The 26,141-nt window shown below is 36.4% G+C and overlaps 1 protein-coding gene across 1 annotated transcript; it reads left to right on the forward strand.

Moving 5' to 3' along the window:
- Positions 1-250: 250 nt before the first annotated feature.
- Positions 251-26,141, forward strand: LOC149796858 (uncharacterized). Its single transcript, XM_089961502.1, has 2 exons — positions 251-566; positions 22,542-26,141. Exon 2 carries the CDS (start codon positions 22,569-22,571, stop codon positions 25,785-25,787), a length of 3,219 nt encoding a protein of 1,072 aa, XP_089817628.1. The 5' UTR covers positions 251-566; positions 22,542-22,568; the 3' UTR covers positions 25,788-26,141.

The raw sequence follows: 26,141 nt of genomic DNA on the forward strand, positions 1-26,141 counted from the left end.
CTTACTGACTAAAGAGAAAGATAAGACGGGATTTGTTTTAACTATACCTCTGAAAGAAAGAGTAAAACAAAAAATTTAAGGTGATACCGTTTCTGCCTTCACATGATAAATGTCTGTTAGTTTTTTTGTTTGTTTTTTTAAGTTTGCACGCACGAGTAACGACGTAAAACTCAAATATTTGCCTTGCACCGACATCCTCGGTTTGTGTAAATCATAATTGCAAAATTTCTCCACATGAATGGACCATGTGCGTCGCTGACTTCCAAATCACACTTAATAACCGACAGTATTGACTGTAGTCAATAATACGTTCTCATAAGTCTTAAGATGTAAAAGTAGATCAACCTTGCCTGGAGAACTGACAAGGTAGATGTTTATTTACGGCTCCTTGTAATCACATTTCATTCGCGACTCTATGCGAATACCGGTAGTACGGAAATCGACTTCAAGCAAGCTTATTCTAAAAACTACCTAAGAGTGATGCATTTAGATATAGTGCTTTCCAGAATGATGCATTAAGATTTAGTGTCTACCTGAATGAGGCGAATATATTAATTCGTTACCTGGTGAGTAATCTCTCTCTCTCTCTCTCTATCTATCTATCTTTCTCTCTCTCTCTCTCTCTCTCTCTCTCTCTCTCTTTGAGCTTTATTTTTTAAAAAGACATAAATTGCTCCTGTTCCCCATAAATGATAATTGATGATAAATACAGTAACAACTCATATAATTTTAGCATTAAAGATATGTTTAGCCTTTTCATTATTTTTCATAGTCTTCATTTTTTAAGATTATTTTTCTTCTAACGCATGAAATATTTCTTTCTTTGAAGTTTAATGTTAAGAAAAGACTGTTTGATATATTATTTCCACGCCCTACGGGTGTCCAGTTGTATCATATACTCTTTCATTAATCATATTAGTGTAATTAAGAAGTAATTAGTCAATGAGCATTTTGTGTAGCCTATCCCATCGTCTGATCCTATTTGATTGATGTTCATTTGTCTAAAATGTTATCTCACTTTTCAAAATCAAAGAAATAATCATTTGTTTTGTACCTTTCAAGAGATTTCTGATTTTATCTTTTCAATAAAATTCATCTGGATTGTCAGCTCATGACAAATCATAATATATAATAAGGCACGTTTGTTTAAGCATTAAATTCAGTTATATGTTAAGTGTGGGGTAATCTAAATCACGAATTTAAATTTCTCGCTATTATAAATACAAATCAAGTTTCGTAAAGCATGTGTTGTACGATTTACAAAATCATGCTTAGAGAAACAGTTTATCAACGTTTATCAGCTAAATAGGTTCTCGCCAAAAAATATGCGATGTCCTGTACTCGGCTCCCTCTGAGCACAAACAAAAATTGTATTAGATAATATCAGAGAGTGAGTATGTGGATAGATACATGGATGCATAAGTCAGTGTTCCAAGTTTACTTGTTGGCATTTTAATGGTACATCGACACACAAAGGCTATCAGACCTGTGCAGAATTCGAAACCGCGACTTTCGACATACGGATCCCGCACGCTAACCACTGGTCCATGGTAATATAATCGTACACAAATATAAATTGAAAGACATTACAGACTTTCTCTAACAAAACATTCATTCAGTTACCTGAATGCCACTTGCTGACGCCCTTTCACTGAGTTCGTGCTATGCTCGATAGTCCCATTCAAAGTTGTGACGGTACATGACCCAACCTTTAAAATATTTTTGTAAGGCTAGCATTACTCCAGTTCGCTATCAGCGAGCTAATTTATTGTAGAAGAAGGGTTGGGCATTTAGGTAAGGCGAGTGTTCAACACGATTAAAGGGACATCAACAACGGTGCAGGTAGGAATTCAACTATAGCTCATAGCAACTCGACCTAATCCATACATCGTCAGTTTTCGCTCAGTATTTTTTTTTTATCTTTTGAGATATCGCAAAGCATTTTAAGCAGGATTGAGGATAATGATTAAAATGTCTCATTTCAAGAGTTTCGTTACGAAGTTTGATCGATAGAAAATATAAAATCATAGAAGAACGAAAGTAAATGTCGATGTGGAAACTAAGTAGATAATCACATACTTTAGCTATTTTCAGATAGGATTCTACAACACTGGTTAGCCAATATAAGCGGTGGAATTCCTACATTTTTTTCGCGAACGTACACTTTTAGAAGTGTTCCCGACTACATGTTGCTTAAAATTAAATTATTTGGAGATTAGTAAAATATTGCGAAGTATATATAAATAGGAAGACCGTAACACAGGTTTTTTGCCGGTACCTAGATTTGCATTTTATATAAGGATTTTACCTCATTGAATATATTTTGATTGACTTCAAGAATATATATATATATATATATATATATATATATATATATATATATATATATATATATATATATATATATATATATATATATATATATATTATTTCACGATGAATAATTGTTCTACAGGTAGCAGTTACCCCCTCCAAAGGTTGGTATTCATTGTACATATATCGGTAAATATCGGTAAATATATGCCAGGTTCAGAAGCGCAAAGACACGCTTGTAGGTTGACTTAAAGATGACTCACCTTTTGTACAAGAACTAATAAATCCGAGTGGGAATTAAACAAATCTGTCGATAGCTAACTTTGTAACAATAATCCGATAGCTAAATTTGTAACGATAATCAAAGCTTGAAGATATATGACTCAAACTTCACGCTGACCTGCTATCCCGCGGCTAATGATTTTGCCTGCGGATGAGTAAAACCCAGCAGTCACTAATCTGTGAAAATTACCGCCAGTCACCTATCATGACAGCAAAGAACGTAGAAATTTTTCATGAGTCAGCATTTTCTTTGATGGTTAATTGATCTGTTCATTGTGTTAACTATGTACCTACTAACCTTATGGCATTGACATAGTATAATATATTTTCGCTGCGCAAGTGGGCGGGTTTCAACCATTCATCCACTAATCAAGTAAACTGGTGTGATTATTGTCAAAATAATCTCCGTGCACTGGTACTCACTTCACAGTTACTTTTCCTATACAGTCTCGACATTTGTTTCTCAGTATTGAACCTTCCACTGTATCCCAAATTCTAATAAATCGTATGCTAATCTAAAGTACCTTCAAAGATGAATTCAGGGTGAAGTTCTTCCTATAGGTTATCTAGCATTTTGTGAGAGGCTGGACTGTAAACAAAGCAACGTGCAATGGGTCAGAGATTTCACTTCCGGATGAGAAACAATGTCTCATTTCTCAATGCGCAATGTCTCCAAAAGATTCAAAGCGATTGACTTTTCAATGATGGCATTGAAAGACACATCATGAAATTAGTTGTGTTGGGCATTGAGAAAGTGAGTGGTATTAAATTGGAAGAAGAAGCCAAGAAATAAGTATTTATTGAAGAATTACCATCAATACATAGTGACTGTGGTACTGTGGAAGGGTCTTATTACAGATAGAGAGAAACAGACAGACAGACACACAGGGATAGGTTGTCAAATTTCTGGAGGACAAAAATGGACATAGTGCAAAATGAGACAGCGACATGTATTAACAGGTAGAAGTGGAATGACGTGTCGTTGCTTTTGTGCATTTGTGCTGTAAAGCCATTTGTCTTCACACCTGCAAGGAAATACCACATATCACAAGCATTCAATCATGTAAGGAAATATCACATATCACCTTCATTCACACCTGCAAGGAAATACTACATATCACCTGCATTCAATCCTGTAAGGAAATACCATATATCACAAGCATTCAAACTTTTAAGGAAATACCACATATCACCTGATTCAATCCTGTAAGGGAATACCACATATCACCTGCATTCAAACCTGTAAGGAAATACCACATATCACCATTCAATCCTGTAAGGAAATACCATATATCCCAAGCATTCAAACTTTTAAGGAAATACAACATATCACCTGATTCAATCCTGTAAGGGAATACCACATATCACCTGCATTCAAACCTGTAAGGAAATACCACATATCACCTGCATTCAATCCTGTAAGGAAATACCATATATCCCAAGCATTCAAACTTTTAAGGAAATACAACATATCACCTGCATTAATTTTATTACCGGTGATTAACATTTACACTTGTCCAAAGAACGAGTGCATTTCAGTGCTTTCTTAGTTGACAAAAAATGTAGGGTAAGTTTCAGACTAGTTACCAATTAAAATATTATGTTCATGTGTCGTGAAGTCTCCATTAACTAATCAACTCACCTAATCCCAGTCACGTCCATCAACAAAATTCCTGAGATGTCTCCTCTGTAACTTTTAATTTTGCCTTTAAAACATGGTATATAATTTTAAAAAAGTTAAACAAGATAGAGAATTTTAAAAAGTTAAAGATATATCATTTTAAAAACCTAACTCTTAACCTGAAAGAGGTGAAGAATAGTACCATATTCAGTTTTTAGGTCAGGTATAAAATTAAAGTTGAGATTTCTTAATGTGTAAATGAAGTAAGCTTAATAAATAACTAGCTGGCAGAACATGTTACCAAAGAAACAAGTGCATTTAGCTGTCAGAACAAGTTAGCTAAGACACAAATACGTGTATAAAAAAGATTAGAGTCAAAGAAACTGCAGTCAGATTCATTTCTTGAAAGCGTTGTAGCTTGACGACTAGACAACTTTCTTGAATTCAATGTGTTAAATGGCTGAATCATAGTAAAAGTTGGATGACATTTTCAACGTGGCTTCAAGATAAGTGTATATATGTGAATATGTTAGTATAATATTTAATACCTGTTTTATACTCTTCTGCACAACTTAGGCATCTGATACATATTAGGTTTATATACTTTTTTTTACAGAACTTTGGCATTTGTTACCTTTTACATTTTCATATACCTTTTACAGCTCTTGTACCTTTTATGTTATAAAAATATTTCCATTTAATTAGGAACTTTGTCATCCTGAAGGATTTGGAATTACAACTTCATATTTTTAAAACTGTTTTAAAATAATCGCCTTTTATCTCAATGGACTACATACATATATACAGGTTGGGTTTTATTTACCGGTTATTCTTTCTAACCTTTCTTCGCAATTTCTCCCGTTATATTTTAGAACGAAACTTGAAAAAGGCAATATATTACCATGATTGTGCTAACGTGCCGTTAAACCACATGCATACAGACAGACAGACAGACATGCATTCATGAACGCATGCATGCATACACATACATACATACATGCATACATACATACATACATACATACATACATACATACATACATACATACATACATACATACATACATATTTCCCATCAATTTTGATACGGACTGAAATTGGTCAGAAAAAGATAATCAAAGACGGAAGTCGGTAGCAATAAACCTGAAAAAACTTTAAAATGCTAACATAAATTTTTATATAATATTAAAATATTGTGCAACACGTTTAATATTCTGAAAATACCCAAGTCACTTGAAATTCGGTGTGTGCATACAATATAAATATCATAAGTACAATTATGCAAGCCTAATGCTTCTGGATTCTCTCCCTTGTACAAGAACATGGTAACCGCGTATTTTCATAAATCAGGTGCATCACTATGGCCCTGTATTGATATTCAAGGTTAAGAACATAAAGGCGCATAATCATTCTCTGGTGGGTGTTGCGGACCATTTGTACAGTTTGTTTTATTTGTAAGAAATATTTTACATTATTATTATTATTATTATTATTATTATCGTATTAGTTAAAGGCAAGATAATTAACTATTAGATGACGATAACTACATGAAATATTAGAAATGGCTACCCGAAAATCATAATAGTAACTTAAGTGCAAAGCTTCAATGCAAACAAAGTCACTGAGAAAAATCTTAGCATTTATATATTGAAAACTTCTATATTTTTATAACTTTTTAAAAATTATGTTGGAAAATATTGTGTACTACACAGTTTAATGCATCTGAATTGGTTGCTATGCAGGTCGTTTGTGAGATTTTTAACTTGCCTTGAACCAACCATGTCTACTGCTATTGGTAACTGGATCTGCTTCCCAGCCAACCATTGGTGACTGGATCTGCTTCCCAGCCAACCATTGGTGACTGGATCTGATTCCCAGCCAATCATTGGTGACTGGATCTGCTTCCTAGCCAACCATTGGTGACTGGATCTGCTTCCCAGCCAACCACTGGTGACTGGATCTGCTTCCCAGCCAACCATTGGTGTTTCACTCTTCAGATACTGTAAATTAACTTAGGCTTACATGCCACACATACATTTCTAGAACAACTCAAACCCGATACATCTAAACCAGAAATATATCAATTTCTTTTAATATTCAAAAATAATAGCTTTGAATGTCACGTGATATCATTAATTTAAGAAATTTACAAAGTGACAATTTAAGAACCTCATGCTACCCTGGTTAAGTTTTATCTATGTGGGCTTTGGTAGCAAAACAGATACATTCGCAAGAATTACTACTCTCCGGTCTTATCCACAGTGTAATAACGATTGCATGCTTTCCGCAATTCGCAATTTTCAAGGGTAACGGAATATATTGAAAAAGGACCATTTTGATGTCCTCTCTACAATGTTCCTCCAATGATGTATATTACAAGTATGAGGTGGTTTGATTTAATTTCTGACATAAGGTTTATGTTCACGTACTCGTTGCCTTGGAAACCGTGTGTTAAGAAAATAAAAATGAAAATATGCCCATTTTTAATCTGTACGTGGTGTTAATATTGTTTGATAATGTTGGCTGATATGATCGATTATAAGGCCTTTCCAGACGTTTCAGGGTTCTCTTTCTTGACTGAGAATACTGATGTGTATTCCGTTGGAAATGAAAGATGTTCATTTTACAATTGTGTCCCCTAATTTCGTGGCAAAACAAACAAACAAACAAACACACACACACACACACACACACACACACACACACAACCTGAGTTCAGTCATGCGAATTTATTTCGTCTTCTTTGTCCAAAACATTTCTTAACCTGTTTAATTTTTAAAGCGGGTATCGTGAGAATGCATACGTACTGATTAAATTAGTCACACTTCTTCATACACGAACAATGTCATCAAATACTGGAAATCGGTAAATGCAGCTTCTCGTCTCTGCACTATAAAAGTGCTCTCACAAGAAAATAAGAAAAGAAGGAAAACTAGCTTTATCTTAAGTATTCTTTGCATATTTTTAATTTTGAATGCAATGTTCACAAAAATGTATGAAATTGTAACTTGTATCTCAACGTCTCACAGAATCTGTAGAACCGGAAGAGGAAACATAACAGGATATATGGCTCAACCGTGATTTATATAATAGTTTCAGATACAGGGTTCAGATGAATTCCTTTGTTGAGTGGTGCACTATTCATGGTGTCAACGCTGCTAAAATTTCTCACTTGGGTGGACGAAGCTTTAGAAATTGTTTAGTAAATTATATATCTTCTTTTTAGATAGCATGATAAAACCTTTGAACTTAAAACATTGCAAAATGAGGAGATTAAATATGTTTATTTCTGCTGACGGGGAGGGAGAGAGAGAGAGAGAGAGTCGGCTAGTAAACATAAAGAATCGTACTTCTTTCCTAGTGGTCATGACATTTGCATTTCATTAAGTACTGAAACAAATATGGTAGAATTTATCGGAACTGGTTGAAAACAGAGATACCGATATCGTAGATTTATCGGAACTGGTTTAAAGCTGAAATACCGATGATTAAGAATTATACATATCTCATCCAACAGAGGTAAATAACGTTTTATTCATGCAACTTCACTTAAATAGTACGGCAGATAATGCGGGGTCAGTTTTGCTCTATCAATTAAAAAGGTCGTAATGCCAGGCATATGCTATTGTTGGAATAAGAATTATTAATTTTTTTAATTAATTTGTAGTGTTGTTCTTGTTGCTTTCAACGTCACTTTTAGCACATTATTGGATATTCCTTGCCAATGAAACTGGAGATAAATGCTTTTCCCAGGGGTGTACTGAGCCAGCCGGATCGGGCTGGTATCCCGTGTTCGATATAGCTAATAATGTTTTAAACATGCAGTTTTAAAACAAAACAAAAAAGAAACAAATAAAACGTCATTGCTACTAATTTCTAGCATTTGTCACATGCATAATGTTAGTAAACAATAAAAAAAAAAATAAACATCCTTCCGAAATTTAAACCTGATTATACCATGTGACTGTTGAACAAAGCTTAGCTTGAGATATTTTTTGCTGTCACGGTCTGGCTTGAAGTCGACTTGTAACTGTGTTCAGCAACCACATTTTTTGTTTTAACTGGCCATTGTAATCTTTTCCCTACGTTTCTTTCTTCATGGTTTTGGAGAAAATCTAATACACACTTCTTATGCAGTAGATTAAGTGCATATTTTGTAGTACTTTTGGAAACGATCATGTTAATGTGCACTCAATGGAAGTACGGTATGACAAAGCCCCATTTCATTATTTAAAAAGAAAACTATTACTGTTAAAACTGGAAGTAATTTCGACTGGATTAAATGTTTTTAAATGTATCTTGTCTTTGGCCTTATTATTGGGATAATAGGAAGCAGTGTGTGTGTGTGTGTGTGTGTGTGTGTGTGTGTGTGAAGAAATGCACTACGGTGGAGTCAACTAATTTTCCCACATGATGGGTTACCTCAAAGCATATATGAATATTGATAAGTTAACTTTTTTTGTAATACTTAATTGTTACTCAACAATAAGTTACTCGTGTTAATTTATTGTTGCGATAATATTAAGTTTACCTATCTTATGTTGTCTGTAAACACCACACTACTTCTTATCTTGCGTTGTCAACTAAACAATGCATCGGACTGTAGATAGTAAACACAACACTACTTCTTATCTTGCGTTGTCAACTAAACAATGCATCGGACTGTAGATAGTAAACACAACACTACTTCTTATCTTGCGTTGTCAACTAAACAATGCATCGGACTGTTTCAATTACTAATTCATTATGGTATCTTAACTTGAAATACTTTCTTGTATGATGATATAACGCTTCCGTATGAAGCTAATGTTCCGTGCTGTTTATAAATTTATTGAAAAGTCACAAAAATTTACTTGAGCGCACATTTTACTATTAACCATGCACTTACAAGGGTTATGAACAGCTGCAAACACCAATTTCCCCTATTTTCCCACAAGATTATCTATTGCCTCCGCTTATGCGTGCTCTAGAAGGAAGCACTGTTCACTTTTAATCGTGCGTATCGTTCCTTTTTATCTATTTATTTATTTATTTATTTATTTATTTATTTATTTATTTCCTTTCTTTTATCCTCTATTTGTTTCAAATTTTCTCATAATGTTTGACACAATTTAATTGACAATTATTCATTTGAACGCCTTTCTTTTTTATCCTTGTCTTTCACCTACTCCCTTGTTGTTCATCCTCTTGCTTATATGCCTTGGCTACATGCTAATGTTCAACCAAAAGTACCTTCACTTTGACTATGAAAAGATTATTTTTTAAAATTAAAACTTGTATATTTTTTGTTGTAAAAGAAGGACATTATAAGCCATTGCTTTGTTCTAATCTTCTACGGACTATCGTGTACCATGTACCTTTTGTAATCTCCAGTTACAAATTTAGTAAATAAAATATGATTAAACTATTTTACTTATTGGTTATGGCATCCAATATATGATTAAATGAGAATGTTGAGGCCTTTGAAACAATAGAATGCTGTATATTGTTATGATTAAATGAGAATGTTGAGGCCTTTGAAACAATAGAATGCTGTATATTGTTATGATTAAATGAGACTGTTGAGGCCTTTGAAACAATAGAATGCTGTATTTTGTGGAAACTTCTCAGTTTTGCTTGACTGTATTCCGGAATCCGACTGGCGCCTTTCCATGATATTGAGCCATATACAGAAGACATGCTAAACTTTTAAAGGATATAATCTGTAAGAGAAAGGGGAAAAAAAGAATGTAAAATATCTCATTTTTGTTGTTTCTTCTGAATAATTTGAGTCCAGTACTGGTAAGAATATAATAAAATGCGGTACAAACTGCAATTCTATTTAGATCTGGTAAGACGGAAATAAAGAATTCTCTGTTTGTACTGTTTTCAATTCAAAGCTATCTGGACGAAATTCTCTGTGTGTGTGTGCGTGTGTGTATGTGTGCGTGCGTGTGTGTGTGTGTGTGTCAGTAAAGTTTGGTGTTATTTCTTTATAAAGATTTGTACAAAGAAAACTGTTTTATTTTAAAATGATTTGAGCCAACACAAGTTTTTCAACACAGTTACTTTACAGCAAGAAAAACACTATCCGTAGCATTGCTGAATCAGAGACACGTGGTTGCAAATTTATCATTTTGGGGTAACAGTTATGACGTTATCTAAGTTAGAACAACGCTTAAGTGCTTCAGACTCATTTAACACTATTCCAACCTGAATGGCTGGGTTAGACTACAAAACACACTTTCAAATCACACTCTAGGTCCCGTATTCTCTAAACGTTTAGCGTTAGAAACACGAACTTTAGGTTAATTACCCACAACCAGGTATGATGCATAGGTATTCCTACGTCATCCAAATTCAGCAACCTAAAGAAAGAGAAAGGGACATAAATTAAGAAACGTTTGAATATTATGTTCCTGTCTTTTTTTAAGAAAGGGTATAGACTGTCCAAGTTTCTAGACTTGAACCTGAGCCTGAGTTCTGTGCTCGAAAAGTTTTGAGAATACCAGTCCAGAACCTGATACGATTATTTTTATCGGGCAACTGCCTCAACTGATTTTACCTTCGATTATTTGTATCACTCCATTAAGTCGTTGATCTTTCTGATTTCACGTAACAGCCTTTTTCTTCTGCAATTTAGACGTATTTATCCATGTTTCACGTCTAGGATGTTGTTAGTCGTGACATAGCCATTTTTTTTGTAAGTTTAACATAGCCATAGGTTACTATCGACGATCTGCCTGTAATCGAGAAAGTTTATCATCATTTATATTGGCGAATATTAAATGAGATAATAATGAACATCAGGGATGGGCGAACATTAAATGAGATAGTAATTATAGTGAACATCAAGGACGAATGGATAGTTGGAGTAAATAACATGCAAAGATCCTCCACTATGTTAGAGATAAAGTTTCCTTTTATTTTCAAAATCATTTGTCATTCTGGACGCGTCAAAACCACTTTATCCACTTTAAAAGTTGAGTCGAGGTTTATTTAACACAATTTTTACTGCTCTTGATGACCTGCAAGTAACTGAAAATAAAATATGTTTAATTAATCAGTTTCTCGGCACAACCCCAACATAGGGATTGTCTCATTTCTTGTTACGTTCTTCACGTGAAGTTAAACATTTCCTCTAAGAATCCGCACTATCTCGTAAAAGTTTATCTTCACGACAATTTAAATGATAACTGTAAAGTATGGCACGTGCAGTGCTCATTTCCTGTTTGAACTAAGCATTTATGCTACGTAAGTAATTGTAAATATATCATCATCATCATCATCATCATCATCAGTCTCATGACCTAGTGTGGTCGTCGAGGCACTGTGCTGCTGAACATCTGACCAGTTCCCTCCACTTGTCTCGATCATGTGCCAATGCCTGTGTCTCCGCAAAACATTTCCTGGTCCATTCTGTGGTGTTGTCAGTCCACTTTTTTCTCTGTCTACCTCTCCTTCTGCCACCCTGGACGCTGCCCTGCATGACTGTTGTGGATAGACTGTTGGTTCTTGTGACATGGCCATACCATTTCTGCTTTCTCTTTTAGACGGTGGTGAGGAGGTCCTCATATTGGCGTACTTCGCGCCTGATGGTGTTACGCATTTCTTCATTTGTGATGTGGTCCATGTAAGAGATGCCAGGGACGGTTCTGTACTTATATATATAAGTATATAAATATATACGAGGGGCAACAACTGTACACTCTTAAGTACTGGCCACACGCAAAATGCCATTCACGCTAACACGTTTAACCATTAGCTACACACGCCCATTCGCTATCTGTCGTTGTCCTCCCACAATTGCTTAGAAATAACAAGTTAGTAGAGGTGGATTCGTTTGGCTGATTCGCGTTAATAGACCACATTTAATTTGTGACAATGGTGAAAAGGTGTGTCTGGAGCCTTGTTAATTCAGACAGTAGAAATAAAGGCCATGTTAAGTGTGTGACATTTATTCAGTTCTCCAAACCTCATCCAAAATATATAGAAATGCTTGAGGGGAACAGAGCTATCGGTCGTCCCAATGATTAGCTGAATGCCAAAATATAAATAAAACTATGTTGGTATGTCCAATCTAAATTTTGGAGAGAAATTTATTCGCAAATCGTAAAACATGCATATTCATCTTTTCAGCTAGAGTTGGTTTTACTCATAAGTTTCTTGGTTTTTGTGAAACAACTGACCAAAACGTTGAGTGCTGATTCGATGTGAGTCTATTGCTTTACACTGGGGTACAACCTGGCACCCAGTCTAACCTGAAGATAGTGTTTTCAATGGGGTGTATTGCTTTACATTGGGGCACAACCTAGCACCCAATCTAACCTGAATATAGTGTTTTCAATGGGGGTGTATTGCTTTACACTGGGGTACATCCTGGCAGCCAATCCGGGCTGAATCTAGCGTTTTTAACTTAATATTTCTTCATAATGCTATATATATTTTAAAGTACCTAAGTCAGTATTGCAATGCGCACAATATCACATCGATAAAATTGTTAGACCACTTTTACAATAAATAGATTTATAAAAAAGACGTAATGCACTCAGTTCATTAATCAGTCGATAATAAGTAAATTAAGACTGAAGAACAATTTGATATATAAAAGACAATAAATTCTAAACAATCACGAGAACAAGGCAGAAAAGGGGTTGGGGGTTTCAAATGTAAACTCACAAATGTAATCTGATGCACCAGTGTACCTTAGAATTAAGATCGACACATATTTTATAGATGTATGTGATTATTGCACAAGAGCAGACGACTATGAAGATTTCTAACATCAGCATGTCTTCCAAAACCTTGATATTTTCAAAATCAATCGTGTTACTATGAAACGAATCTATACAGTACAAATGCAGAGAACAGTGGATCAGACGTCACAAAATCTCTTAGTATTTCGGGCTCGTCTAAGCCGACAAATGGAAATTACCTACCCAAAGAAGCTGAGTTAATTCTTCATCTGTTATGTTTTGAAAGAACACGCCAAGACGAGGGTCAAAAAGTTATGTATGTGTCCAAAATATTTATCTTTGTCACACAGTGCTTCGATAGTAAATAAATGCATGGATTATTGCATACAGGCAAAAATACATGCGATGTTTACAAACTTGCATAATATTATTGGAAACTGTTATCAGAACGTTACCATTGGATGTAACCCTCTTGCTGACTTTGAAATTTGACACAAAAAGAGGGTTTTATAGAAGTATAAACATTACTGAATCTTTGCAGGACATGTCAATATGTCACAAATTTCTAAATACCTAGTTTCCTACTTATAATTAGATGTTTTATAATATGGGCGCAGTATTGGTCATGGTCATCTTAATCATCATGGTCGCAGACTTGGTCATGGTCATCATAATCATCATGGTTGCAGTCTTGGTCATGGTCATCATAATCATCATGGTCGCAGTCTTGGTCATGGTCATCATAATCATCATGGTCGCAGTCTTGGTATTGGTCATCATAATCATCATGGTTGCAGTCTTGATCATGGTCATCATAATCATCATGGTCGCAGTCTTGGTCATGGTCATCATAATCATCATGGTCGCAGTCTTGGTCATGGTCATCATAATCATCATGGTCGCAGTCTTGGTCATGGTTATCATAATCATCATGGTCGCAGTCTTGGTCATGGTTATCATAATCATCATGGTCGCAGTCTTGATCATGGTCATCATAATCATCATGGTTGCAGTCTCGATCATGGTCATCATAATCATCATGGTCGCAGTCTTGGTCATGGTTGTCATAATCATCATGGTCGCAGTCTTGGTCATGGTCATCATAATCATCATGGTCGCAGTCTTGGTCATGGTTATCATAATCATCATGGTTGCAGTCTTGATCATGGTCATCATAATCATCATGGTTGCAGTCTTGATCATGGTCATCATAATCATCATGGTCGCAGTCTTGGTCATGGTCATCATAATCATCATGGTCGCAGTCTTGGTCATGGTTATCATAATCATCATGGTCGCAGTCTTGATCATGGTCATCATAATCATCATGGTCGCAGACTTGGTCATGGTCATCATAATCATCATGGTTGCAGTCTTGGTCATGGTCATCATATTCATCATGGTCGCAGACTTGGTCATGGTCATCTTAATCATCATGGTCGCATTCTTGGTCATGGTCATCATAATCATCATGGTCGCAGTCTTGGTCATGGTCATCATAATCGTCATGGTCGCAGTCTTGCTCATGGTCATTACATACATCATATTGTATTCATAATTGTGCTTCTTTTACAATCTTTTAAGTTTAACCTTGAATTATTCTCGCTGAAATATTCATTATCATTGAGTTGACAATTTCCGCTATGTATTTTCTATTTGTTATATTTTACATACAGTTAGCTTATAGTGCTAATTCCGGCATATTATATGATTATGACGAACAATGTTTTCGCTTTCTATGATTTTTGCTTCTTCCGAGGGAATATTTACCCTCATCATAAAACCTTCGTCCCTTCCGGTAATGGCGAATTCGAATCACCGTCTAATGTTGCCTTCTTTTTCCAAATATGATATTGTCCCTGACCATGACGTTCGACTATTGATATTTACGAGGTAATGCCTCGACGTTTCTCTGCGTGACACTTTTATGAAGAATTCACCAGTGCCATCAATTTATATCGAGGTCTGGGCTTTGTCTTGTCGAGAATCGATTCTCCTATAATCAATGGTTTACTATTGATCGTCATGGAGGATTTGTGCTGTTTATAGCTTTGACTGTATGTTACGTGACTGGCTTTGACATTCCTATCGGTATACGACTGTGTTGCTAAGCATGTTTTCATTTAATTTCATAATTATCAGTGAATTTTGATTGGTCTCTAGTTGTCTGATTTCTTGTGCGTACTGTTTTGTAGATGTAATAATCCTCTCAGTTAGGCATGCTAAGTTCGAGTCTCTACATCCGTCTGGTACATTTGCTAGGCGAGGTGTCTAATGGTGGTGTAACGGCGACATGTACCTTTTTGTTAGATTATCAAAGTATGAAAGCTTACTGGCAAAGTGGTTTCTGGCATCCGGGAGCTGTCGATTACAATTGGGCGAATCGGTTGAGCACTTGCTTTTTCCCTATGTGATGAATGTGTTTTCATTTTAGTTCAGCTTTGTAACACTTTGTCAACTTCGAAACACTGGCTTTAATGGCATCCGGTTGTGTTGTTCAGCTGGCTTTGTCAATGTTACCAATAATATGAATTATGCTAGATGCACACTTTCAGCACTTCAAAAGCTGTGAATTTAGCCTCAACATCACAAATGAGTCTTGTGTTTTCTTTCGAATTTATAATTTACTCATCCCTCAAATTAATAATGTTTACAAGTTTCATTTATTTCGATATTTAATTCATTAACCATTGTGGATATGTTGTGCTGGTAGGCTTTGCATTCTGCTAATGTAAGTTCGTTTGAAGTGGACTCAATATTATCTGTACAGATGGGAATCGCTTGTGTTCTGACGAATGTCGATTTACACAAAAATGTCTTCTATTTCAGAGTCATCTCCGTTTAAAATAAATATAAAGTACAAAAAGGTTTGGCTTTTTTAGCACATGTACCTTGCGTTCTAGATCTTTCTTTGGATAAGTCTTGTTTTCAAGAGGATGAAGGAATGTTATCCCTCTAAGCTAAAACAGACCTGCAAGTCCTACCATGAAACGTTCGTGAGCTTTTCAGTACGAAACTCTTTTGCAAGACCGTAATAATCATTGTCAAACCGTGATATTGTCTCTTGACTGAGTATTTGAGAGTAGTCTTGACGCGCTTATAAGACGAGGCAAACTGCAAACAATAAAAAGCCTGATAAGTCGTAGCATAATGCACCTGCAGATCAGGGTCTATGTGCAGGCAGATCGTATGTGTAGTTTGCAGCTGGTCTTGATTTATAGGCGAGTATATACGGTACTTGCGACAGTAATTAAAATCATCAGATTGATTATAGCTACAGACTTGGAACATGAGCTAGGTAGGAATCATAATCTGCTGCAGTCGATTGTAGGGCTAATCCCTTCTTGTTGTGGGCAAGGAGCGCTGTTTTGGGTTATTGTCCTCAATTGTTTATGCGTTCTCGTTTACTCGTTAATTTGAGAGGTCATTAACAAGCAGTTAATTACAGTGTAACAAATTTTTGTGTTGTTGTTCTTGGGTAGTAAGTGTTATTTCTTAATTGATTATGCCTCCAAAGTATAGAAAATGGCTATTATTCCCCATAATGACCAGGAAAGTGATATTCTGAAATGGACACATTTTTCAGAACATTCCAGATAGATTCACTGCTGAGTAAACTTGGAGTAACTTCTAGAACTTTCTAGAACTTTCCAGTAATAGAAATAGTAGTATAAATACAAGGGCCTTAAGCACACCAGTTCCTGCCTAAGTGGATACATATCTGCATTTTGTTATGTCTGAGGCCAATTTATCAAGACAAGAGCAAAAAGTACTCCGTGGCAGCATCTGCTAAGATGTATGAGGCCTTCAATGCATATTTTGGCATGCCTGTCGGGGATCAAAACAAACCCTGGGCACCTCATTTCACCTGCGAGCACTGCAAAAAAAACTCTGGAACGTAAGATGGACAATTTTTGCTCGGAATTTTATGTTAGAAAATTTATTAAAATTTGTAACATTGTAAACAAAAATTAATTTTAAAATGTTTTGTAATTGTCAGTAATATTGAAACAATATATCATATGTGAAACATGTTGTGAGACTCTCTTACACATTAGCCATGAAATAAATGTATTTTTGTAGAATGGTACAGAGGGCAATAAAGATCCATGAAGTTCGCTATCCCAAGAATTTGGCGGGAACCCACTGACCACTCAAGCAAATGCTACTTCTGCATGGTGGACCCTTCCAAACGTCGGACTGGCAAGCATGCACCTACTATCACGTATCCGGACCTTCCTTCATCCATCGCCCCGCTGCCACACTGCTATGAGCTCCCCTTACCCACTCCTCCGGAGAGAAATCACCCGTCTTTAGAAGAGAGTAGCAAGTCAGAGAGCGAGAAAGACGTTGTAGATCCAGATGGCAATTTTAGAGGAGGGACTGAGGAGAGAAACCCATACTACCCCAACTAAAAAGAACTCAACGTTTTGATCAGAGATCTTGGTCTCACCAATTCCAATGCCGAGCTTTTGATGTCTAGGTTCAAGCAGTGGAACCTGTTGGATGAAAGTGCGCAAGTCGCAGATCAGACTACACGTCACCAAGCTCTTTCCATCTTCTTCACCCGTCAAGATGGGCTCTGCTTCTGTCACAAAGTGACCAGTCTTTCTGAGGCAATTGGAATCACCTGTAACCGGAATGAGTGGCGCCTCTTCACTGACAGCTCATCCAGAAGCCTCAAAGCCGTGCTGCTCCAAAATGAAAACAAGTACCCGTGTCTTCCCCTGGCTCACTCGGTGCACCTGAAAGAGGATTACAACATCATTAAGACCTTGCTGCACGCCTTGAAGTATGATGCGTACGGTTGAGAGGTAAGCGGAGACTTCAAAATGGTTGCATTCCTGGTGGTTCTCCAAGGCGGTTTTACCAAGTTTCCCTGATATCTTTGCCTTTGGGACAGCATGGACACAAAGGCGCACTACCACGGGCAGGAATGGCCACAGGGGACCGAGTTCTCTATGATGAGGAACAACGTCAAGTGGAAGCCACTCGTGGACCCCTGGAAGGTGCTTATGCCACCACTACACATCAAACTGGGCCATACGAAACAATTTGTCATAGCTCTAGATAAGAAGTCGGCAGCCTTCAAGTACCTTCAAGACTTCTTCCCAAAGCTGTCTGAAGCAAAGGTCAAAGCCAGTGTCTTCGTCGGACCACAGATAAAGAAGATCTTGGAGTGCAATGAATTCATCAAGAAGCTCAATAGTAAGGAGAAAGCGGCTTGGAACAGCTTTGTCGCAGTGGTTCAGGGCTTCCTGGGCAATCACATGGCCGACAAATATGTGGAGCTGATTGAGACTCTGGTGAACAAGTACGGCACAATGGGCTGCAGAATGTCCCTTAAAGTCCTTATCCTTGATGCTCATCTTGATAAATTCAAGGAGAACATGAGAGCATACTCGGAGGAGCAAGGCGAGCACTTCCACCAGGATATACTGGACTTTGAACGCTGCTACCAAGAACAGTATAACGAGAATGTGATGGGAGACCACATTTGGGGACTGACTTGTGAAAGTGATTTATAGTATAATGGTAATTCTTGAAAAACTACTCACTTCTAAATCTGTAGTGGTCATTCTTGTATTGCTTTAGAATAACTAGATGCTAATTTTGATTTATATGTTGTTGTTTTTTGTTTCTTTTTTCGGACTTTATGTGAACGAAAAGACACAAATTCGCCCGTTTTCTCATTGGAAATATGTAAATTTCAAAATATCACACCCCTGGTCATAAAGGCAAAGTTTGTGGAGAATAATAGCCTTTTTCTTTACTTTTGAGGCATAAGCAATCAAGAAAAATATTTACTACCCAGGAACAAAAATTGTGTTACTTGTGATTAGCATAAAAGTACATTGACTTGTTTATATTTCGTTTGCATATGAATTAATCCCTGAATTGAAAACAACTGAGTTTACATTTCGTCATAAAAAATAAAGACCTCAAAATTGTATCATGTACGTTATTACACCCGCACGATCTAGATCAAGTCAGTTCTTGGACTTACATTACATGTTGCTTAATACTAACCTACCAATTATTTATTTTTTCGCAACAAGTTTAATCGCTGAACAGCTTGTCAACACAGTCACCGTTTTAAATTTGTCATGTTTGTCGAGTAACTTGTCGTAGACTTCAAATGAGCGGAACCACATGGTAAATGAGCGGAGTTATCTTTTCCTTTTATTTCTGCTGTATGCGCCTCATAAAAAAAGAACAGATAAGACACTGTCCTACTATAACCGTGCAATAATATAATTGTACTGCTCTCTTAGAAACATTATAGATATATAATAATTTGTATCCTCGTTGTTATTAAGGGAGTTAACTTAATTTAAATTAATTAAATTAATCAAATGTGTGTACCGTTACGGGAACCATAAAGATGGACATGAATTCTTTTAACAATTAAGACAACTTTAGATAATTGTTCAAATAACGTTTCTTCTTTAACACCCCTATTTTCTTTGCATTTTTGTTCACAACATTACATGATTTATCTTCCTTGAATGCAACAGGTATTAATAAAATGAAATAGATGTATTCATATACATTTTTTTCTTCTACTTTATTAAATGTAAGATTAAATGATTAAATACTGTATACCTTCCCGACATGTCAAATGTCATTAACGACTCCTTATCTAAAACTGTATAGCCAATTGGAGGGCTATAAGCTGATAGTGTATGACTAATTGGAGGGCTATAAGCTGATAGTGTCTGACTAATTGGAGGGCTATAAGCTGATAGTGTCTGACTAATTGGAGGGCTATAAGCTGATAGTGTCTGACTAATTGGAGGGCTATAAGCTGATAGTGTATGACTAATTGGAGGGCTGTAAGATGACGACGATGTTTCACTGGAGGGATATAAACTGATAGTGTATGTCCAGTTGACGGTTTATACGACAATAATATATGACTAATTGGAGGGCTATAACTTGACGACGTATGTTTAATTGGAGGGCTAGAAGCTGACAGTGTATGGCTAATTGAGGGCTATAAGCCTATACTATGTGACTAATTGGAGGGCTATAAGTTAATAGTGTACGACTAATTTGAGGGTTAGAAACTAATAGTGTATGACTAATTGCAGTACTATAAGCTGATAATAGATAATTAATTATAGGGATATAGGCAGGTGATGTAAGACTAATTGTACTGCTATAAGCTGATAGTATATGACAAACTGGAGGGACCTAAGCAAATAATGTATAACCAATAGGCGGGCTATAAGATGAAGTGTGGTGTAGGTATTTATATAATGTGAGACAACACGTGGGAATGATTCCTATAAATTTAACTAAAAAGAAGAAATATATAATAATTTTAGTGCCAAACACAAGTTTTGACTTCCTTATACTTTGCGCGATGAGTCTGTAATAGTTCATTATTTCATTATTTGTTTTTACACGTGGTGTGAATGAGAATTGATTAAGTTGTTTTCCAAAAGTAGTCCTACATCTCTTGAGAGGTTTGGTGAAACTCTGATTTCTGACGATTGTCTTCTGAGCACAAAGTATCAGCATTTACTAGAAATGCTTGTTCAATTCTAGGCCAGTTATCAATCAGCCTTCTGAATATAAATTGTGAACGCTTACTTGAAACCCTTTTTCAATTCTAGGCCAAGCGTCAGTTAGCCTTCAGAGTACAAATCGTGAGCACTTACTTGAAACCCTTTTTCAATTCTAGGCCAAGTGTCAATTAGCCTTCTGAGTACAAATGGTGAGCACTTACTTGAAACCCTTTTTCAATTGTAGGACAAGTGTCAATTAGCCTTCTGAGTGCAAGGTGTGAGCATTTATTTCAATCCATTTCTCCATTATATGCCAGATGTAAAATAGCCTTCTGAGTAAAAAGTGTGAGCATTTACTTTAAATCCTTTTTCATTTATAGGTATAGTGTCAATTAGCCTCTGAGTGCAAAGTGTGAGCAGTTAGTTGAAATCATTTTTTTTTCTTCAGTTCTAGGCCAAGTGTCAATTAGCCTTATGAGTATAAAGTGTGAGCATTTACTTGAAACCCTGTTTCGATTTTAGGATAAGTGTCAATTAGGGTTGTGAGTACAAAGTGTGAGCATTTACTTTAAATCCTGTTTCAATTCCAGGCCAGATGTCAATGAACCTTCTGTGTACAAAGTGTGAGCATTTAATATAAATACTTTTGCAAGTCTAGAACATGTGTCAGTTAGGATTCTGGGTACAAAGTGTGAGCATTTACTTGAAATGTTTTTATTTTTATTTTAGGACATGTGTCAATTATCCTTCTGGGTACTAATTGTGAGCATTTACTTGAAATCCTTTTTAAAAGTTCTATGCCAATTGTCAATTAGCCTTCTGAGTGCATAGTGTGAGCATTTACTTTAAATCTTCTTTCAAGTATAGGACAAGTGTCAATTAGCCATCTGAGTACGAATTATGAGCTTTTAATTGAAATCTATTCTCAGTTCTATGCCTTGTGTCAATTGGTCTTCTGAATACAATGTGTGAGCATTTACTTGAACTTCTTTTTCAATTCTAGGCCAGGTGCCAATTAGCCTTCTGTTCACAAGGTGTAAGAATTTACTTGAAATCCTTTTTCACATCTAGTACATGTGTCAATTAGGATTCTGAATACAAAATGTGAGCATTTAACTGAAATGCGTTTTCTTTTCTTGGCCAGGTGTCAAGTATGATTCTGAGTACAAAGTGTGAGCATTTACTTGAAACCCTTTTTCAATTCTAGGCCAGGTGTCAATTAGCCGTCTAAGTACAAAGTATAAGCATTTACTTGAAATTCTTGTTCAATTCTAGGCCAAGTGTCAATACCTCTTCTGAGTACAAAGTATGAGCATTTACTTGAAATCTTTTTTCAAATATAGAACATGTGTCAATTAGCCTTCAGAGTATAAAGTGTGAACATTTACTGGAAATGCCCTAAGAATTACATGTCCTGTTTAAATTTTAAGCCATATTAACCACGTTTTTCATGCGCACTCAAGCCAAAACAAAACACATAAGTTAATCACACCTAAGATTGCTAAATAGGGACGCCTTTTCTAACTTTATGTAATAGAATAGTGTGATTATTTCCGTTACAAGAATGCAGTCTTCAAACCAGGAAGAAAATATCTCGTCTATTGTAGTTTACGTTTTTTTCTATGAGTGAATATAATTTGTAGTTGAAATCAAATAATGTAGGTTGTTACTATCAATACGAGTTAACTTAAACACATTAGAGGAAATTAAAAATTATAATAAATGTATGGGGTTTCAATAATCTGCAACAGGTACAGTTTTGTGTATACTGAAAACGTAACTGCGTGAACAAAGACATATATTTAATTTCCATGCGACATTGAAACACAGAATATAAATAGTCCACTTGCATACTACACAAAGATGAAAACAACACATCGAGTCATTTGCTTTTCGGAATACAAAATCTTAAGACCATTTGCACACTGACTTATTTTTCTTCATTATTCATTTTATACATAAAATATATCAAATCAAACAATTATATAAACTAATAAATAAAGCGTATTTTGCGGATGGACGTTTTAGTCCATTATGTCAAATATTTCAATTTAATGCAAATCCAAATACGAACTCCATCAGCATGTTTTGAAAAGTACATTAAATGCAGAATAATTATTATGTTCATCATTCCAGGTAATTAAGCAGACGAAAGGAATAACCATGGATAAAGTCTACAATGACGTATTTTCCCTGACACCATTTGTCCTTGGCATTATTTTGTCGGTTGCTGATGCTTCGATCCATTCCATTCAGCCGCAATCCAATAAGGACATAAGTTCCATGTGTGAAGTGTTACTTCTGAATGACACGTTCTTTCACCAAATGTCCAGCCAGGCGGTTATGCACATTTTTCATATTCATATGTCCAATTACAGCGAGGATCCCCTGTACACCGATGTTTCACAATACTACAAGCCATGGAAGTGGTATAGAACAAGCAGCGGGCATGGGAAAACTCTCCTTACGCTATCATTTAACTTTGACATCTTGTCAATGACCATTCTCACAATCGGCATACAAACTTTAGATGTCTATTTAACTGACAAACCTTTTGGATGTTTTGGGAATCTGACTTCTCAAGAAAGGGTGGCTATATTGCGTGAAAAATCTTTTGATTCGTTTAGGACTATCAGCCCAGAGAAGACAGAAACGAACTCGGATACAAAACGTGAAAATATCTATGTGTGCAATGCAGTCATTGAAAACCACGGTGATTATGCAGATTTTGGTAACATGTGCTGTTCTAAAGATTCGGATGGGAAATGGCTCTGTTCAGAACAAGTAGAGAATTTTTGGATCACTGTCTTGTACGTCTGTATTACCCTTGTGAAGGTTACAATGTTTCTTTTTGGCCCCCTTTTACTGCCAGCTCAACTTTATACGGCGGCATATGTTGCGTCGGAATATGTAGTGAAATTGAAAAAAGACTTAAAAATGAAGATGTTCATCAGCGAAAGTACGCAAACATCAGTGAGGTACAAGAACAGAATGACGTTAGAGGAGATATGTGACTGGAAAAAATTCCGCGAATGTATCGAAAACCTGCCTAAAGAGCAAATAGTGCACGTCAAAGTACCAGAGCTAAGAATAAAAGTTAAGGGAAAGCGAATTATACCTGAAGACGATCCCCCAACGGGTCTTATTCGTACACTGTATGATAATATGGTGCGATGTAAAATAAAGGCGCTTGACCCATTTACTGAATGCTGTGACCGCAGCATATACGCATCAGTCCAGCCCCATTGTAGACACAAATGCACGTGGCATATGTGCGTCAAATGGCTCATCAAGGTCCTAATGCTTCTAGTAATCCCACTGCCGTTCTACATAAGAATCGTTATCTACTACAAATTTGAGATGGAAGAACTGTCCAACAGAAGAAGCGTGATAGCACAGCTAGGCTTGCGGGAGAAGTTTGATATGTATAGGGAGAACATTGTTCAATATTTTACTCCAACCCATCCAATATTTCTCGTTACGTACGCTTTCTATTTTCTATCGGGATTGCTGATTGGCTTTTCTGGCCCCTGTCTGAGGGAAAAGTTGAAATCTGTCGCGATGGCTGCGCTTAGTGATATGGACAGCGTAAGCAAAGCAAGCGTCCTGCAAGTGATACTCAGAATTTCACTGTGGCCGTTTAGAAAATGTGGTCTGCTCGCCTTGGTCTTTGGTCCATTATATGCTATCTTTGCAATGCCCATATGTGCTGTGATCATTGCAATCTACTGCATTCCGACAATATACCTTTCCTATAGACTAATGTATCATTCGAGGAGAAAGCTTGGACAAAATATTGAATCCGGCAGCTCAAACCAGTCTAGTAAACGACCAGAAACGATTCAAAAGATTCATAAGAAATTGACATCCATGGATCAGAATGTCCATCGACGTGGCCAAAGTTCATTTGACTTTGATGACCGATATTCTCCATGCTGTAGTGGACATGGCCAGTTCGGTGCATTTTCTAGGTTGCTCCTGCAAATTACAGTTGGACTATTCTGTTTGACGGTAATGTTTGCCACGGTCCTTATCTTTACAGAAGCAACGGGTCTTTGTGTGGAAGTTATGGCCTTTACCATGATGGGAATCATTGTCAACGCGGGCAGCACGCTGAGATATGTTACCATGGCACTCCTGGTTCTCGTGTACATGCATAATTGCTACGACAACGTTTATGAGAACTATCTGATATTCAATAAAACAATCATCGAGGAGATAACGGAGAAAGTAGAAGATCTGAAAAAGATTGCAAGTCTTCCTTCCAGTATGCAGGAGAATGCTGCCTTCCAGGTCAAGCCAATTGAGGCCGTGGATGAAATTCCAACAACACTAAGTATGGAGAAAAAGGAACCTCGATGGAAGATTGGTCACTTGCTTTTGTTCCTTGACTCGTACGATACACCAAGAATACCCCTTAAACTGTTCAAAAAATTTTGCGAGATCCGAGTTCATGGAGCACCCGGACCGGTTTACATAAATCTTCTTCGAGCAACTGGTAAATTCTCCATAATAGTCGTTTTCCTGTTTTTCGTAATGCTGGTAGTGATGGCGTTTGGAAGTACACATCAAATCTCATCTACCAACCAGACCCTGGCAACATTAGCTGGTGGTTTCGTGCCGATGTTACTGAAAAACGTTCTGTCATCAAAATCTGTCAGACTTAATTTACAGACTCTTAGCTTCAAAGGACAAATTGACGAAATTGTGGCTGAATTCAAGCAATACTGGCCAGTATATGATTTTGTAGTGGAACAGTATGATCCAGTTGAAGAGGCTGCAAGGGAAGCTGAACAAAAAGCAAAGGAGGAGGAGGATAAGGAGGTTGAAAAGGACAGAAACAAGGAAAAGGGGACTGTGAAAGACAAGGCTGAAAAAGAGCAGGAGATAGCCAAAGACAAATCTTCCAGTGCTGACAAAGGTGAGCAAATTGACAAGGAGAAAGAGAAAAGAGACACAAATGAAAAAGATAAATTCAATAGCTGTTACAAGAAAATTCAACGAGTCACAGCTGAAAACAGAAATATTGCGTCTTTAATAATTGATGAAGACGGAAATGTTAGGAGAGATACGGATACCACTTCGGTGGATGGTACCAGTTTATTACCTCCTCCATATATACTTGATCGACGGGGATCTAGAAAGTTATCAATCATTGAACCAGATGATAATTTTGTGGACTTATTTATTGATCTAGGCGTGGGCGATATTGAAAATATGTGGCAGTTATATGGTTCCTCAGAGTCCATTCCATCTATGACCATGTGGAATGATGAATCACGAGACGGTAGCTTAGAATTGCCTTACAAACAACCTGTGTATCACGTGGTTAATCAAGGGCTTCCAATACCAGCAATTAAGATCGATTCTATACCCCCTTGATGGTCCGGTGCTTGGGATTATAAAGGCTCTTATTTTCTTCCATGAAATACGTTTCCATCAATCAGCATAAGCTGGTAAATACTGTGCTCGACACAATACAATATGGATTCCGACACAGTACATGCGGTCGTGCGAATTCATGCGATTCAAAGGATTTGGCAATTTGATTGCTCGAGGCTTTATACATTTGTAACAGTTGTGGACGTTAAGAAAATGCAGTTTGTATAGATAGGAAATTTCATAATTAACGTGACTATTCTTTACATTGTTTCCTATTCTTTCATATTTTCCAATATATCATTTTGTTATACTGAAGCCTTACTCCTTGTTCCTTGAATAAATCACAACATTATA

The sequence above is a fragment of the Sinohyriopsis cumingii genome, chromosome 6, assembly GCF_028554795.1.
Source record: "Sinohyriopsis cumingii isolate HCF-2022 chromosome 6, ASM2855479v2, whole genome shotgun sequence".
In the NCBI taxonomy this organism is placed as follows: Eukaryota; Metazoa; Mollusca; class Bivalvia; order Unionida; family Unionidae; genus Sinohyriopsis; species Sinohyriopsis cumingii.